The sequence below is a fragment of the Trachemys scripta genome, chromosome 3, assembly GCF_013100865.1.
Source record: "Trachemys scripta elegans isolate TJP31775 chromosome 3, CAS_Tse_1.0, whole genome shotgun sequence".
NCBI lineage: Eukaryota > Metazoa > Chordata > Testudines > Emydidae > Trachemys > Trachemys scripta.
Genome location: NC_048300.1, coordinates 93,666,190 through 93,685,068, shown reverse-complemented (window position 1 = coordinate 93,685,068; position 18,879 = coordinate 93,666,190). Strand labels below are relative to the sequence as shown.

The window sequence follows — 18,879 nt, the reverse complement described above, 5'->3', positions numbered from 1 at the left end:
GGCAGAGTTTCCCTTTCCTCCAGAGTTCTCTCCCATGAATATTTTTGAGGGGTGTGTGTGCATGCGTGTGTCCGTCCAATGCCAGAGTTAGCAATATCTAAGGCTAACATTACGTAACATTCTAAGACAAGCCCAACCCCCACCTTACCCTGTCTTTATCTCTCTCACTTTCTGCTTTTACTAATGATATGTTCAGATCAGCTCTCCCTGTCCCCTATGTTATTAGAAATCTCTGGTAAGTTAGCAAAATTCATTCCAGTTATAGATTTAAACACAATATAGCTAAATGCCCAATAAGCCTTGGAGCAGAGCAGACTAATATTTTTTTGTGTGGGAAATGGGACAAGAGGGCACTGACTGTGACTGTAGTACACACATCCAGATTAAGTTAGACACAGTAATTGTGCAACAATATTGCTGTGTTTGCAATCCATTGGTAAAGTGGTATTAAATATGTAATGTTTTTTCAGTTGCTAATTGACAACACTACAACAATTACCATTATCAGTTATTAGTTGTCCAGCTCTGACAAAGTATGTTCCACAATGTAAGACACAAAAGGAAGATAAACCCTTCCCAGAAGTGCTGATGTGACACATCAAATAATATGTAATGTTTATTGATGCCTCTGATTATTTTATAGATCATCCAGGATTCCACTATACTCCGGAGGGAGAAATGAAAGCATCATATAATTCTAAAGAAGGTCTTACCCCACGGAGGGTGAGAAGGAAGTCAGGTGATTAAAATGTGTACTGTCAAAGAAAGCTAAAGGAAAATGTATTGTAATTTTTTCAAATTATACATAGCAAGGGGGCAAAGATTGAGTTACTGTAAGAGGCATTATGTGAAAAGAAAACACCCTCCACTGATTGCTGTTTTAAAACTGAAATGTATTGCCTCCTACAGATTGTCATGTTTGTTTGCAATCAGTATGTAACTCCTAATCTAAAATTCTCCCAATTGAAATAAAAGGATCAGTAGAGCTGGCCAGAAAACACCATCCATCCTATCGGAAATTCTGAGTTTTGGAGATTTTGTTTAATTCTGAATCAGAACAAAACGTCAAATCTCAGAATTTCTGGCAAAAGGGAATATTCCATGACGGAAAAATACCGGTGCTGCTGCTACCTGTTCCAGGTCTCTGTCCGGCAGCGCTACTCCTGGGCTAACAACAGCAGGGGGCTTGTTACTGAGGAGGAACCAGGAGGCTGGCTGGCTGCTGAGGAGTTGGGAACCCAGGCTCCTGTGGAGCTAGGCAGGCAAGCTGGCAGGTTTCAAAACCTGGCTGGCAGGCAGGTTTCCATGGCAAAACCTACCTTGTTTCTGTAGTAATTGGACATTCCCACTGAATGGTACAAATGGCATTTTCTGATAGAAAAACGGCTCATTGGAAAATTTCCAGTTTGTTCTACTTATCAATTTTTCTCTTTGAAACTCAAAACACATGCACAATAAACTCAAAACACATACAGGTACACTCAAATACATAATGAAGTGTGTGAGTTTTTGTTTTTTTGTTTTGTCTTTCCTCACAAGCTACTAGCCTAGTTTAAGATGTTTTGGGAGAATGATGAGGAGAAAGTTCTGTGGTTTATAAGACACAAGACTGGGAGCCAGAAGACCTGGGTTCCATTCCTGATTGTACCATAATAACCTTAAGCTTGTCACTTAATCTCATACAGTGGGGTTTAATACCGCTCATTTCACACAGATATTGTAAAAGTTAATTAATGTTTGAGAGGTAACTTGAGATTCTTAGAAAGTATTATAGAAAGACACAATATTATTTCTATCTACTGAGTAGAAAAGTAGCAATGTGCCGAAAACCTGGGGTGGCTCTATGTATTTTGCCGCCCCAAGCACAGCAGTCAGGCAGCTTTCAGCGGCGCACCTACGGGAGGTCCGCTGGTAACGCGGATTCAGCGGCATGCCCGCGGGAGGTCTGCCGGTCCCAAGCCTTCGGCGTACCCGACACCAAATTGCTGCTGAAGCCGCGAGACCGGCAGACCTCCCGCAGGCATACCGCCGAAGGCTGCCTAACTGCCTTCCTCACGGCGACCGGCAGGCCGGCCCCCACGGCTTGCTGCCCCAGGCATGCGCTTGGTGCGCTGGTGCCTGGAGCCGCCCCTGCCGAAAACTGAACTAAATAAAATTTCAAAAAAAAAAAAAAAATTTAACTTGAGCCTTTTCAGTGCCTAGTATATTTGGAAGAGATAGACGGCCCTCTTGAGGGTGTGTGTGTGTGAGAGAGAGACATTACATACAGCTAAGTTTTTTTCGTGAGGTGACGGGGGGCTTCAAATGAAGCTGCATATTTCCACATCTAGGATGCATATTGCCACATGTCATGGCAAAGTGAGATTTTAAAGCCATAGTAAATCACTCATGGATTGGGTAGAGAAAAAATATAGGCATCTTTTGACAGGTTGTTTCGATAGTCTTGTGGTATATGTGCCATTTGATTTTATTACGTTAACATAAAATCCAAACTGCATACTTTAAAACAATGGATGTTTGTGGGTGCGTATTTATTTATTTATGCATATATAAGAAAGCCAAGTACTTTATGTAGCACTGACATGCTTATTTTTTTAAAAGGTGAATAATTAATACCTTGTAACCTCTTTCTAATAGAGCAGTAAATCTCCAGCAATTTAGACCTATTTTCAAAAGTGGAGGCCTCAAATTAGGCTCCTAAGTACAAATTTAGGCACCTAAACAAGTAGCTTGATTTTTTAGAAATGCTAAGCAACTCCCACTGATTTCAAACACGTACATTGACTTCAGTTGTGTGCTCAGTACTTATGCAAACCAAGCTAGTTACTAAGGGACAGGATTTTCAAAATCACCTCTGTGATTTAGGAGCACAAGTCCCATTATCTAATCCAAGGTCCCTATGTAGGGACTCAGGAGCTTAAATTTTGGCATCTATTTTTTAAAATGTTGGCTAAAATACCAGTAACTTTCTTTGGAACACTGTAGTTAACTATGTTTATCCTTTTCAGAACCTTCATCTAGAGTCCATAAAGTTATGAAGCCAAGCAGTAAGTTATATTGTATCTAATAGTATATGCTATTAACAATAAAAAATCAACACGCTAAGTAGTACATACCATAAATTAGGTAAACCAACATAATGGAATTCAGAGATGTGCTATCATCTTCTTCATGACTCTTCCCATTGTGCTTAGTTTGCAGCACATGTAGAGCTGGACCCTCAGCTTTTGTAAACTGATGTAGTTAAAGGTAATGAAGTTGCCCTGATTTACATCAGCTAACTATCTTGCCCACAGTATGCAACCTTAGCCTTGAGAAAATTGCAATGCCTGATCCTGCAAACACTGAAGCAAGTAAATAGTCCCATATACATACAGTTATTCATATGTTTGCAGGATCAGGAACTTAATTGGGATCCATCATAATATTATGCTGAGAGAGACTGATAACACAACCTCTTGGAGACAGGGTGTGAATATGCCCTTCAATAAACATCACTGTCAGGATACATTAATCACAAGCCCCACCCCCACCCCACCCCCTAAGACAAAATGGTTTGTGAACCTGCCCAGGTGTTTCTGGACTGAGTGGGCAGAGGAATTTTGTTGAGTGTTGATTTCTGTTAGAGGTGGGTGGGTTGGAGGCAGAACACACAGAAAATGAGAATACACAGACCAGAGGGAGAGGCTGCAGCAAAAAGCAAGAAGGCCAACAGTAGCCTCTGAGCATGGTGTATGACTGTGAGGGGGAAAGCTAGAGAGCTTTGGGTTTGTTGTTGGCTGAAGATGCTTGGGGGTCTAGCTACTCTTGGTTCCTCCTGCATTTGGAGAATCAGGACTTTGTACAATCCTTGCAAATAAAGATAACATCAAAGAACATACCAGTTCCATTCCTGGAACATTCCCAGGGCCCCAAACTTTGACTGCCATTCCGGTCAAAAAGGGGCAACAATAAAATTAATATTTTTAACTGTAATTATTTATTTAATTAATTTTATTTGTGGGGAAAGTAAGGCTTTAGCACTAAGCAAATTAATTCTAAATCTTAGACAACAGGATTCAGACTTGAAATATTAATGTAACATTAATAAAGTGGCACAAACTGACCCTTCTATGATTATTTATTATGCTGTACATATTTTTGTATATATTTTCAGAAATAAGTCCAGAGATGCACAAGGTATGTCCTTTTTGTATTCCATATCTCAGTAGATTCAAATAGTACATCGGGTTGTTTGAATCCAGAATACTTAATAACTATAAAACTTTCAGAATGTATTGTGTTTTATTGGTTTTAAATAGGATACAAGAACAATACATTTCGGAGACTCTCCAATAACATTATAACATTATAAAGAAGTACACATTTTATTTCAGCAATACCTAATAAATAGAACTTGATTGATACATGTCTGCATGCCTAGATTTTATGATATAGTGCCATAAATCTATAATGTAAAAATACTTTTAAAAATGCAGTTAGGATAACTAAAGTTAGGGTGACCAGATGTCCTGATTTTGGGGTCTTTTTCTTATATAGGCTCCTATTACCCCCCACCCCCGTCCTGATTTTTCACATTTGCAGTCTGATCACCCTAACTAAAGTGCTATGCAAAGATGGCATTTTTTTGGCAGTTCTGCTACTTGTATGCATTTCAAGTCACATGTTACATTTCTGGCAAAAATAAGCTTGTAATACACATTACTCCTGTTAGCCATGCAGAGTCAATATGGAGGAGTAAGCTCAACAAGCCAGAAAAGAGTCCATTTGCAATAAGAATGGTTAATGACATTCTAATTGAAGCAGGAAAGACTCATCTTGAGTTTCAGATCTTAGGCTGAGTTAGCAGGGCTGACACTTAGGGGAAAGAATGTTTTTACATGCAAATGGAGCACATTTTATCTGGCATCACAGTAGCATCAAACGCCATTATGCCATTTTTCCACAGTCCTTTTATAGGGTATATCATATGGTCCCTATATATCACTTGTGGAAAGTTTAGTGATCAATTCAAGTTCTTTTCTTTGATGTTTCACTTAGGTACAGATGAATGCAGCAAAAACTTATGTTGTATTTTGGGGCTTTGTTTGTGATTTTTATCTTGCAGCATAAATAAATGTTGATCATGGCATGTTAAAATATACAACATAAATGAGATACTTAAATTAGTTTTAATTTTTTTTTTTTAAGCGGAGCAGTATTGAAGGAGCCCTGCTTTCTCAGGCTGCCAAACAGGGATCAAGTGAAGCCCTGCTCAGTTCTAGGAAAAAAGGTTCATTGAATCTAAGTGGGCTTGTGAATGAATTTCAAGGGTCCATTGAACCAGCCTACAGCAGTGATCAAGATGAAAATCTCCACCCATGTGCTACAGAACAGATAGATGCAGATGATGAGGAAGAGTGTGAACAGGTAATCTCTTTGCTTTCTGTGGAGGGAGAGGGGCTTAAATTTATTCACAAAACTATCATGTGGCAGAGTAAATGTTGTACTAATGCCCATTTAAAGGTGTAGATATATTGCTTATAATTGCTGCTGCTTCTGAGTATTGTTCCTTAAGCCATGGGATGTATCCCAAATATTCATTGAGCTTTGGTGGTAGAGTTTTAGGAGTTTCAATTTTGGAACACTGTAACCATAACGACAGCAACATCCAAAATAAGCATTTGCATTTAGACATCATCAATCTGTTGTAATCCAAGAGAGGAAGGAACTGAGTTCTTTCTGGACTACACTCTGGGGGTGAAATTCACCTCTGTGCAGAGGATCAGGGCACTTACACCTACAGAAAGCATTTGTTTTTACTCAGTCTTTTCTACTCCTCTGGATTGCCTTTGATGTAAATGTTGCTATTTTTACTCATTGTACAGAGCTATCTTCTTATTGCTCTGGTACTTGTCACTGTATGAGCTTAACTATACTGTAAAAGAAGGTGATTGGCTATCATTACGGTCATTGTACAGATGGTACCCTTTCCACTCTATGGGATATCTTCATGCATGTGCAGCTGTTCTGAATGACTGTAGGCCCCAGTTTTTAAATATGGACATATTAACAAGGTGTCCAAATCCCACACTTGGTTGCTCTAATCTATGCTAGGGAACATAAATACCTATCCCATAGTCCTAAATACCAATTTAAGTTGCCAGATATGTGATTTGGAGATACGTCTAGGCACTCACGGTTTTAAATTGAGCTACTCATCATTACATAAAGCACTTTGCAATGGGGCACACAAGCCCCTGTGCATGGAAGGAAGGGGTTAATGGGCTGCTGAAGGCCCAGTTAGCCCAAACTGAGCCACCTGAGCTTGGAGACGGGTTTCCAGGGAGAGGCTTGGAGGGAGCAGGCAGAGAGAGAGAGAGACATAAGGCTCTCACTGTAAGGGTATGTCTACACTACCCGCCGGATCGGCGGGCAGCGATTGATCCAGTGGGGGTTGATTTATCGCGTCTAATCTAGACGTGATGAATCGATCCTCAAGCGCTCTCCCGTTGACTCCTGTACTCCACTGCCACAAGAGGCACAGGTAGAATCAACGGAGGAGCGGCAGCAGTTGACTCACCACAGTGAAGACACCATGGTGAGTAGGTCTAAGCACATCGACTTCAGCTACATTATTCACGTAGCTGAAGTTGAGTAACTTAGATCGATCCCCCCTCCTAGTGTAGACCAGGCCTCAGAGAGAAGGCTGGCTAGAGCCAGGGGCTAGGGTGGATCTTCTGGAAGAAAGGGAAGAGTTTATTTCGTATTTGTTTTGAGCTTTGAGTGCCCAGCAGGGATAGATCTATAAGCGACCTAGCTAGAGGGCTAAGTTCTACAACCCAGAAAGGTGTTGGGGGCTGGGTGGAGCAGGGAAGAGCAGCTAGGAAACTAATGCTGAGTGGTGGTTGTGCTGCAAGGGGTGCTCTGGTAAGGACATGACAGAGTCCACTCTGAAAACTCTTCCCAGAACTTGCTGCCTGCCATGCCATGGTAACCTGCATTGCTCTGAGAATTTTATTATGAATTCTGGAGGCAAGCAAAATCCTGCATTGAATGTGGTCTCTGATATCTAGCAACACAAAAGGGTTAGCACAAGAAAATGTCTCTTCCACTGCAAATTCTGATTTAGTTGCTTCATGTTGAACTCGGCATTTCCGGGATTTGGCTGTGACTAAATACTCTGCTGTTCGAAGAACTGTAGATCATAATATATCCATTCTTTTTTTTTAATCACAGGGCACACAGCAAAATTCACAGCAAAAACCAAAAGGAGGTAGAAAAAGACTTAATAGCCAAGCTGCTGAAAATGTTGAAAAACGAAGAAGTGTTAATCTCAACAAATGTGAAATGCAGGTATTTAAAACGAAATGTGTCAGGCCTGATTCTCTTATTTTGTTACATCTCTGTATATCATAGCTATGTCATAGGCATCTATATGTATCTTTCTAAATATGTAGATAAAAATAAAATTGCCATGATATCTAAGTAATGTCTTACGCTCAGAAATGCTTTCCCTAAAGCTTAAATAAACATTAAAAGAGTAAGAAGTAAAATCTGTAAAAATAATGATCCAACAAACTGCAATTAGACATCTGTATCTGCAAGTATTTCACAATATGTGATCTTAAAAGCAAATGAACGTTTACTTAATTTTATTAGTGTTCCTTTACATTAAAACAATCACTCTAAAGTGCTATTTTGTATGCACTAGTTTTATGTTATTTAATTTAAATTTTAATCATATTGTCTAAAAATAAATACTATACATTTTAGTGCAGAATCTTCTATCTGATTATGATGATTACTAGATACACCCACTAATCTGATGCTATTACAAAATAGCTTGATGTAATATTGGGAGGCTGAACACCTGGTAGATAATACTGTACTTTCTTTTAAAGGACTCAATCCTGCAAGGTAATGAGCATCAAACTCCCATGAAAGGCCTGATTCAGTAAAGCACTAAAGTATATTCTTAATTCTTCAAGCATAATGTCAGTGGGAGCTTAGGGTGTGCAGCATCTCTCAGGGTATTAAGTAACATGCAGGATCAAGCCCATGCAGCTTTAGAACATCCTTGGAATACTTTGCAAAGTTTTGGCCACCTCTTAAAAATGAATTCATTGATATTTTGGAAAAAATCCAATGAAGAGTCATAAAATGATGAAAGTATTCAAGGAAAAAGTTTGCCTTCTGTAGTGAACTGTGATTAACTTATATTATAATAATTATATTATATTATATATTCAAGGCTATGCCCTGTGATGTGAATTTAGGGGACCCCAATACATATTGCTTAGGGGAAAAGATGACTAACAGGATCAGTCTTACCTGCTTATTGCCACCCCATTGTAGTCCTCCTATATGTAGGGGGGATGAGTCATACTTTTATATTCAACTGCTTGATAGTGGAAAGGATTGGGGGTGGTGGCAAAGTTTTACACATCCACCTCGGTTTGCAAGGGGTAATAAGGGGTCTGAAACAATGGAGCCAGATCGTTCTACATTCCTCTGCCAGGCTCCACACTGCACAGCATTAGGGTCAAGGTTATAGTCCTCCGTATCAAGGACATTCCTGCATTACTGCAGAGAGAGAGACTAACAAAACTGTGTATTTCAAATCTCCACAGAGCTCCAAAGATCCTTCAGATGAAGAATCTACCCAGGTGAATACAGACCTTTCCTTTTCCTGTTCTGCTAGGCAGCCATCTAGACAGTTTAGCACACCGCAGAACAACTCACTAATCATGGATATCCTGGGGGGAACTACCACTGTGAGAAACATCTGGACTGACCATCAGATCAGACAAGCCTTGTTTCCCAGTAGACGGCCACCTCAGGAGAATGAAGACGATGAAGATGATTATCAGATGTTTGTACCATCGGTATCTACGTCCAATTCAAGTTCAATTGTGTGTGAAGAGAGGGGCGCTTCAGGTCGTCCATGCAGTTGGCATGTGGGATTAATTAATCAAAATGACATCTCCGGCTCCAGTCATCATAGGATTGTTAGACGGGCCAGTAGTGCTGGTGAAAGTAACTCTTGCCCAAATAATGCAAGACATAGAGGCAATGACTTTGTCCAGTACAGTTCCCGAAGGGAAGTGAAAAGTAGTTCTACAACTGATGTGGGCAATATCAATCCTTACCCAGAATCTTCAGAAGAGTTGACCATTGATGATATAGAGCATGTCTATGATAATATAAGTTATGAAGATTTAAAACTGATGGGTCTGACTAGAAGGGAAGAGTCTGGTCATGGTCCCCAAAGATCTGCTAGGGACTCTCTCTACAAAAGCCCAAACAAAAGCAGGTTGGTGGAAGCAGCCTCTGAAAAAAGGCAGGCAAATCAAAATAGGACCTCCATTCTTGCTAGTAAAGATGAAATCCTAGTCAGAAGAGAGGCACCAACTTTAAGTTCACATGAGCTCAGGATTGTTGAGGAGAACATCTATGACACAATAGTGCTTCCAGAACCACCACTATTGAATTTCAAATGCAACCGTCTTAAATGCTCTAAAAGGAGGAGTTTTTTGGGCCTGGAAACAGACTTTGCATGTTGTGATAATCTAAGGCAGTTTGTTTCTGAAGAGAGTCTCCAGTTCAGTGAAGATGAAAGTCCATACCATCATGTTCCTTTAGATAATGACTATTTGAGCTTACTAGATAGTTCCTCCAACTCTGATTCACTCTCCCACAAGTCTGCAGCCGATAAACTATCTGAAGAAGTAGATGAGATCTGGAATGACCTGGAGAATTACATCAAGAAGAATGAAGAAAAGACAAGAGACCACGTCCTGGCAGCCTTTCCTGTTTGTAAAGATGATATGCAGGAAAGACTCCATGTTGGAAGTACTCCTGAACTGAGTAAAGATGTGGAATATTCACTTTCCACACTCTCATTGCCAGAAACGCCTGTTTTCCCTAAAACTTTGAAACACAGGGTAGCCAGATTAAGTGAGGCCAGTCTCAGATTTGATGAAGCAACATCATCAAAAGATAATTCATTTCTGAGTCTTAACAGATCTTCCTTCTCCAGTGAGTTGCCTTTTATAGACAGCCCTTATGAATCTGCCAATAGTGTTCTATCCAATGCACATACAGAGAGCACTGACAATGAAATGGATATTGTGGATAAAACAAAAAACAGAGTCTTTATGATGGCAAGGCAATACAGTCAAAAAATTAAGAAGGCCAATCAGCTTTTGAAGGTAAAAAGTCCAGAGCAGGAACAGCCATCCAGCCAGCAACAGAAACTGAGGCACAAAGATCTTGCGGCAATTTTGGAGGAGAAGAAACAAGGTGGTCCTGCCATTGGTATGTTAAAAATATTGTCCTTCTCAACCTCTCTCCCAACCCCCACCTCCCCCAATAGATTTCTTTAATAACTTTTTGGTGAAATGTATGTATTGATTTAAAATGCTATAACCCTGGTCACCTCTTGATCCACCAGTTGGATGATGATGACAGTATTACCTTTAATGTGTTACCACTGAGATTAAATTGAGTTCTTTATGTAACATTAGTGCAAAAAGGATATAAATGCAATTCTATATTAAGAGCAAAATCTTGCCATTCGTTGATAGAAGAGAAGAGGAAAGAATGGAGCAATGTCAGCCATCTTGCTTTCACAGAACAGGTCGGTTCAGGATAGCCTGGGAATAGAAGTGTGATCCTGGGCACTCTTTGGCCTTTTATAAAAAAAAAAAGTTGTGTTCTTGCTTAGGGTGGTCTGCAGGTTTCAGCTAAGAAGGGGGGCCTAGGCACTCCTTCTCTGTGCCCCCTTGAGCCATAGAATGCTATCCATCACAGAAGCCAGGTCCAGCTCCTTTATCGAAACTTCCTGTTTGTTGCTTGCAAGAATGGGTTTGGGGTCATGGAAGGGAAAAGTCTCGGTCTTTACCCCTTTCTAGAGCACCTGCCTGCACTGCACAGAGCAGGGTAGAACAACAGAAGTTTCCTGTGAGAAATTTTTCCATGGACGATTTTAAAATAAGTTGGGGACTTGGATTCAGCAAACTCCCAGTCACCAGAGTTTGTGCATCTCACTATATCTATAGAATTTAAAAAAATAGAAATATCTTATTTATCATATCTGATGCAGTTTTCAGGATGCTCCTAAAGATCAGATTTTTTACCAGCAAAAAATATCCACCAAATACAATAGTATGTTCTGTGTTCCATTATGTTGCATTGTGTGACATGGTATCAGTCAGTGGTGATGTTGCATCAGAACGATATACTGTTGAAAAACATGTGAGAACAGCAAACCTAGCAAGTGGGAGAGCCCCAAAGTTCGGGGTTGGGATAAACATCCCAAGATGCAGATGTTTAATTAAATCTGAGTTTCCCGGCACACTGCATGACCCTGTGCCCCATAGCTATCCCTTCCCTTGGTAACTTCTGGGGGGAGCCCCAAGGTCTGTTACCCTGGCTGGTGTGAATTGAAGGCATCTGTAGGCCTGCGCCCTCTGGCATCTTTCTGAAGCATGGTCCTCTCTCCTTTATTTCCAGCCCTTCCCTGGGGACATCTCCCATCTCTTTCTCTCTCTGCCACCTTTGATGGATTCCATTTCCTCCTCTTCTTCCCTCTTCCACAAATGCAGGAGTCTCCTCCCCCCCCGTCCCCCTCCACACCTGGCACCTGTGCTCTCTTTGTTGGAGGGGTTGCAGGCTGCCTCCATGCCTATGAAAGCCAGCACAGGAGCAATGAACAATTGTAGGAGAAGACTCAGCCTCTTGTTGCCCAGAAACAATAGGAGGAGGAGACTTTAGTGACCAAAGGTGAGCATTGTAGTGAAATATTCTTCCCAACCAGCCACTTAAGACAGGGCAAAAAACTGGGAGTGTTCCACCCCCAAACGGAGATGTTGCTAGTATGCCTTAGTGTTATAGTCATTTAATTTATTTATTAAAAGTTCTCAAACTGTGGTCCATGGAGCACTTGCTGGTGGTATGCGGAGGGCTGACTAGGCACATGGTACTGGCTCTTCCTCTCCTTTCCCCAGCTGCTCAGTCGCGTTGAAATACAGCTAAAAATAGATCACTTTCCTAATGTTACTTTTCCATGTATGGACTTGCAGCCAGAGGGCTGGGATGAAAGGTGATCCATATGACTACAAATGAAAGGGGAGGTAGCCCTGCCACACTGCGTGGTTTTAAGACTGAGAATGTCTGAACTATCAAAATCAGTTGATCGAAGGAAATATATATGTGAAATTGTTTTCTTTTAAGAAGAAATAAATATTCCAGCAATTTTGAAATGGTGAACTAAAAAAGAGAACCAAACTGCTTGATATTTAGCAGTAGCAATGCTTTTAACAGTTACATAATTTATCTTTTCATAACTACAGATCATATTGATGCTGGCATCTTATTCCCTGAATGTATGGTGCATGGTTGTTCACTGTTTTGTCACAAAACATTTCACGCTTGTCAGTTTCATGTTTTAGTATAATGAATGACTGTGTACATGTCACTGATCTGAAATGTTGGAGTCTAGAATTGCATTGTTTTGTGGACTGTAAGGCTGAAAAATGTTGATGTTTACAATGGTCAAAGACAAAGATTTAAAAGAGTTAGTTTGTCTGAAACTTTAATTTTCATATAACTTGTGTTTTACACTGTTGTTAATTTTGACTAGTTAAATATTTCTCTTCTCCAGGTGCCAGAATTGCTGAATATTCCCAGCTTTATGACCAGATTGTTTTTAGAGAGACTTCACCCAAAATGCAAAAGGATACATGGGCCACTCTTCAGAAACCATCAGCCTTAAGGTATTCATCCCCAGTGTCAATATCTCCTTCTCATTCTCAGTTAGCTAGTGAACGCTTAAGGGCAGAGGACTGGCTTTTGCATTCTACATACAGTAATGGAGAACTAGCTGATTTCTCTCCCTGGCCCGAAGTCCACGATCTGAAGTCAAAGAGCTCCTCTGTAGAGAGCGGTACAAAAAGCAATTCAAAACAATTGCCATCAGCTTGCTCAGTGCCTTCTCTTCAGATTTCTACACATCTGCATGTCCCAGCACAAAGGTGGAGTGCTATTATTAGTCAGCCTAACAAAGAGAATTTACACCAAGATCACATTTATAACTCACTAGGAAAGAAAGCAAATCATACAAAATCACAAGCGTACAGCAGGTCACAGTCCTCTTCCTCAATTGTGGTCAACCGGTCTGAGGAATCAATAACTTACCTAAATGAAATGGACAAGAAACAGCTGTACTCAAATAGAAACTTTAGATCTGACAGCCAGGAGTCTGTGCCAAATGCTGCTTCAGGATTCACAGTATGTGATGTGATGAAGCAGTTCCCTGAAAACTGTTCAGAGATGATTCTTCAAGACTCTCAAAAAGTTCTGAGAGTGAACAAGAACTTGCCACTAAATGCACAAATAGCTACGCAGAACTATTTTTCTAATTTCAAAGATACTGCAGAAGGAGAAGAGGATGATGACGACTATGTTGAAATAAAGTCTGAAGATGAGGGGTCTGACTTAGAGACTTCCCAGAACCAAACAAAGAAATCAGACCCAAAGATAAACAATGTAGACTCTGCTTCTTCTGAGACTCTCTGTAGCAAAAGCATGTCTTGTACTCCTGCAAAACCAGTGAATAGCAAACTTGCCCTTACCCCGTACCTGACTGCATACAATGATTCAGATAAACTGAATGACTACCTGTGGAGTGTTCCATCTCCTAATCAGCAGAATATTGTCCAGTCTTTAAGGGAGAAGTTTCAGTGTCTTAGCTCAAGTAGTTTTGCTTGACACTTTCAATAATTTCTAATTGTACTGCCTTAACATGTCAGAGTATACATTTAGTACAACCAATACTGGCATCCCTGTATTTTAATAATGTGTAGACATCAAGCACTGTATCACAGTAATATTAGGAAATGTAGATGTGCAATGTACTTTTTTTACAGTACAGAAAGTTAAAGTGGCCAGGTGTGCACCGTCTGGGATTAAGATCTACTTGTATCTTTCTAATGCAGACTGATTTCTCCTAATCTGTCTCATTTAACTTTGCATATATTTTACATCTCCCTTCTTTCTCTTGTCTCTCCATGTGGAAATCTTAGTATTCACTGTTGGAAGGTAGCCAGTGCTGAGTCCAAAAATGCATGTACAATTACTGTAATTGCACATGTGAGTGCTCAGTTGAGCATCTAGCCATCTGACTATGCAAATACCAGATTTCTGAGCACACTTGGGGGAATTGCACCAACAAACTCGGTGTGCAATTGCACATACATTTTTGCACATGATCTTTTGAAAATCAGGCTCCAGGTCTGTGGGACCAATGCATAAAACACAATATATACAACTACTATAGAAAATAGAATTATTACATTTTAAATAAATTTGCTTGTGAATGGTACCAGATTGATAACTCTGGTGTCTAAAGACATTATCCTTACTATCGCTCCATAACAGCTAAAGAACAGGCAACGGCATCTTCCCCTGTACCAGCCTGGCATAGTGCCTCAGTCCTGTTCTGGAGCTTATTAGCTTTAGGAAATGAGAGGGTAATTCAGTTTCTGGGCCAATTCAATGTTTGGGCTTGTGGAGACTGCAAATGCCTATTGTGATTGTGGTGTTTATAACATGGACACCTTTCTATTAAGAACAAGACCATCAGTAGCAGATAAATGTAAGTTGTAGGTGAAAGCTCTTGGCTTTTCTAGTATTTGTAAGATGGCGGGTTCCTTTGGCTACATTTATAGGTCTTGTCATTCAATACCAAATGCTCACGCTGGGGCTTCTTGCAATCTGATCCTCTCTTCGTTCTGAACATACTGTAGTTCTCAAAATGTCCATTGTCAACCTAATTTAATGTAAAAGATAAAAAGGGTCGTGCTATCTACATTAGAAATGAGGTATCATCTTCATACACTTTCATTATTACCAATAGTGTGTGGCTGCTAAGAAGACTTTTTTTAAAGACCCTCTGAAATAGTGTATTTTTCTTTGTATGAGTAGTAACATTTCTGTCTTGAATATCAGAAAAGTTAAAGGAAGCAAAACATAATAGCAAATGTGTTTATATCAAAAGTCGTTAGCTCATATCATCTTAAGGCAAGAAATACCTTAAGGTTGAGTTGACATTGACTTTGAGGGCCTAATTCAACTCTCATTAAAGTCATAATCCTCAATTTTTGACAACATTACTTTTTGGTTAGCAGCCATCTGTGAACAAACAGGGGAATAAGTCATGTAAGACCAAAGTTCCTGTTACATACATATAAATAAAAGGAGTTGGAAGAAAAATTGAGAGGGCATGATGCATTGGCAATTATTTTCCTAAAGAGAGAGTCTTTCAAACTTTTCACTAAAGTATCAATTTCTCTGTCAGGGAAGAATATGTAGAAAGATCTCTTTCTCTCTCACTTTCTCTCTCTTTTAAGTCAGTAAGAGAGACCTGACTTAAAAATATTCTCCGATACCCTTTGTTGGTCCAGGTTTTCACTACCTTTAGAAATAAAATGACCTATACAGTGATGTTCATTTGTCATACAGACCAAAATGGAATATCTGGGATTAAATAGGGGATGAGGATGGCATCTTTACCTCTTATAAACATAATTCTCAATGTTTAATCTAATTCCAAAATGGTGTGTTGTGTGATTTTCCGAAATCTCATTATTCATTCCTAGCTTTTCTTCCATGCCAGCAGGACAGATAATGAATGTCATCTTGTACAATTTCAGAGAACAGTCACTCCTCCCTTCACACAAAATAGGTTTTTTCCTCTCTTAATCTCCTCTCTTCTGTTCCTGGCAAGATTTATCCCATTTCCCTCTCTTTCTGGTCACATAAATCATGCCATGCTCTTATTTTTAAAGCATCTAAAAATGCTAATGAACCATTCCTGTTCAGTTGGCGTACCTGAAAACCCTGGAGATGGCACTTTTTAAAAAGTATTAATCCTCACTAGCTGGAAAAGGAGACCAGTCTGACTTTAGCCATTAGGAATCAAATTGAGCTTCCCAGAGAGGAAAAAAATACCAGTGGAAGTACAAACATTTAAAAATCTGCCCACAATTTTGAGGTGCTGCTGATGGGAAAGCACAAACTACTTTTATGTTACTTTATCAGATTCTCTTCAGGACCTATGCAGGGGAAAGTTAGTGTAGACATTAGCTCAGAGCCCCCAGCAATGACAAGGCTGCTATGGAGGTGTGGTAGTGTGCAAGACATCTACAACCTCTAGAGTTGCCACCTCTGAGATGCAGAAAAACTGGCCACTGCCCCTACCAGCTTGATCCCCCACCTCTTCACCTTTCAGATACCCTCCCTGCCCCCCACCTGTGGCCTGCCCCCATCCTGTCTGGCTGGGAAGGAAGGTGGCTCTGGGCCCTGGTCAAATCCATATGCAGGTGGGGAAGGTGGCCCCACAATAACAACCCCACTTGTCCCCTTTCTCCTATCTAGATGGAGGCTAGAGAGTCCGGTTGACCCAGAGCATGCCAGGAAGAAGGGGAAGGGAGCTAAGTCCTCCAAGGCAGGCCCAGGTCTTAAAGGGAGAGGCCTATGGGAAGTCTCTGCTGAGTATTTCCTCCCCCCTTATCCTCAGGGTGGGGGAGCAGCCCATTAAATCATTTCACTGGCAAGGCTTGTTAAAAACCGGCCAGGTGGCAACCCTAACTCCCATGTGCTGGGGCCTGCAGGAAATTTGCTTATCCCCAAAATAGGTGATGCTGGCAGAGTAAAGAGGCTTGACCAGGGCGACTGGGGGATGTGTTAATTAACACATTCTTGCTGCAGGGTGCTCCTTTAATGCCTCTGACTGAACTTCAAGCTGCCCTTCCTGATGAGGTGAATCTCCTATATAAGAAGTGTGACCCTTGCTGGCGCACTTCCTGAATGAGCAAGAGGTGAATCTGCTCATTGTGTTTAGAAACAATGGTTCAAAAACAACACAGCTTTCTTTTCGATTCAGAATACATTCCATTCTTTTGCAAATGATTCATATTATACTGGCTTCTGTTTAGCTCCCTTTATTTTCTTTGTTGCACAGCTTTGGATTCTATTACTTGAAAACATTGTACTTAAAAGAAAGCCTAAATGTGTGTACTTTACAGCCATGGATATATCTTGTAAATCTGTTTTTGTGGTGCTTTAAATTTTTCAGAAGAAGTAGATGAAGTGATACAAAGTTAAATGTATTGTACTAAGCATGGTCTTATTAATGTTCTGTTTCCACTAATAATGCATTACTTGACTCAATTACAAAGCACAGTAGTCCACCTAATTATTTTAGAATTGTCAACTATTACTGTATAGGTTATTCTGAGATGCATCTGAAGTTGCCAGGGTATATTCAATGACTTCTGTTTTGCTGAGATGCAGATTTCAGGAGTTGCCTGTTGATTATGTTGAACTGTCTACTACACAAGTCTTTGCATTGCTAAGGAATGTGTACTTTGGAGGTTTATTTGATCATTGTACCACAAGTCCCACTTTTGTTATACACAGTCATTTTTGTTATAGTGGATGTTCAAATAGTTTTGGAACCTGCATTTAGTGAAACACAGTTGAGGAATAATGTTGTACATATTTAAGATACTGAAATTTAGTAATGCAGATATTTATTTAATATAGCTTGTAAAGTAATGTAAATATGAATAGAAATTAACATTTGTGTGTTAACTATACCATATCTAGATTTGTCTAAACTACTAGGAATTCTGTTTAAACTTCAGAAGTTAATGAAATCTCATGTAGTCAATGGAACAAAACGGAGGGGAGTTATAACAATGTGTAACTGTTTCCAGGGATCAATTTCATATGATTTTTAATTTTGGGTACTTTAAATTATTTTAGTTTGCTATTGGCAGATAGGCAGCTGAAATTGACTAAAGGCTAAGAACTGGAAACATTTTTGTTGGTAAAACAAGATTAACAGCTTTCAGCTCTTCCATGAATAAATGAGATCTGAAAAGATAGAAAAATATTTCCTAGGCTCTACTGGTAGGAAGTTTGAGTTGTGTTGGCAGCTCCTGTTACAGTTTACAAATAAATAAAATAAAATGCCCAGTAACAGGAATAAGGAAAGTCAATATCAACTGCAAAATGTCAATCCATTAGGATTAAGTGCAGTATAATTGTTTTTATGGTGATTTCCACCCAAAAAACATGTTACAAAGACATGGAAATAATGTCAAGAAAAATCCATATTGACTTAATTCAATACTTATTTGATAAAAGCATGGAGTTGGAGATACTGTACATATCTCTGCAGAAAAACATTTTTCTGCATATTTTCTCAGACTGTATTAGACTTCACTCCACCAGACTCAATTAGCTTGGTGCGAGCTTTCTTTGATGGGGGGAGAAGAAGGGGCGAGGAATTAAGAAGAACAAGTTGTCTCACAGCAAAGGTTAAAAAGTTCATTTTCTGAACAGAACAAAGCTGATGTGAGATTGTCAGAATGTGAATTATCTGCAGCCTCAGGGCAACAAAAATGTGAATGGAATAAACATAGCAACAATTCTGTAATACAGATAGTAAAAATTGATGGTTTTGTAGCATTTGTCTCCTTCTGTTGTTGCTGTCCCATAGATGGTTTCCTCCTCCCTTTGGCAATAAACCCATCTTTTTTTAAAGCAAATTTGTTTGAAAGAGAATTTATTTTAATCCTGTAATATTGCTGGTAAAACTCTCATGTTTCTGTATTGTTTAAGCCTCTGTATTTTTTGGTAGTTCCTGCACTAGGCTAACAGACAAAGAGTTGAAAAATGAAGTTACTTGTTCCAAGTTTAACTGTATAGTTCTTAATTTCTGCATATATATATATATGTGTGTGTGTGTGTGTGTGTGTGTGTAATATCTTGTTCTGTGGATAAGAGATGGAACTTGTATCGCACTTTTTAATTACTTGTTTTGTAAAG

The 18,879-nt window shown here is 39.7% G+C and overlaps 1 protein-coding gene across 1 annotated transcript in view; it reads left to right on the top strand.

Annotated features, from left to right (window-relative positions):
- Positions 1-18,599, top strand: part of PLEKHG1 (pleckstrin homology and RhoGEF domain containing G1) — a 222,575-nt gene extending 203,976 nt beyond the window's left edge. The window contains exons 13-19 of the mRNA XM_034765428.1: positions 644-739; positions 3,009-3,047; positions 4,157-4,179; positions 5,191-5,409; positions 7,219-7,335; positions 8,613-10,299; positions 12,647-18,599. Coding sequence (XP_034621319.1) covers positions 644-739; positions 3,009-3,047; positions 4,157-4,179; positions 5,191-5,409; positions 7,219-7,335; positions 8,613-10,299; positions 12,647-13,752 — 3,287 coding nt within the window. The 3' untranslated portion in view covers positions 13,753-18,599. The remainder of the gene's footprint in view (positions 1-643; positions 740-3,008; positions 3,048-4,156; positions 4,180-5,190; positions 5,410-7,218; positions 7,336-8,612; positions 10,300-12,646) is intronic.
- The last annotated feature ends 280 nt before the right edge of the window (positions 18,600-18,879 follow it).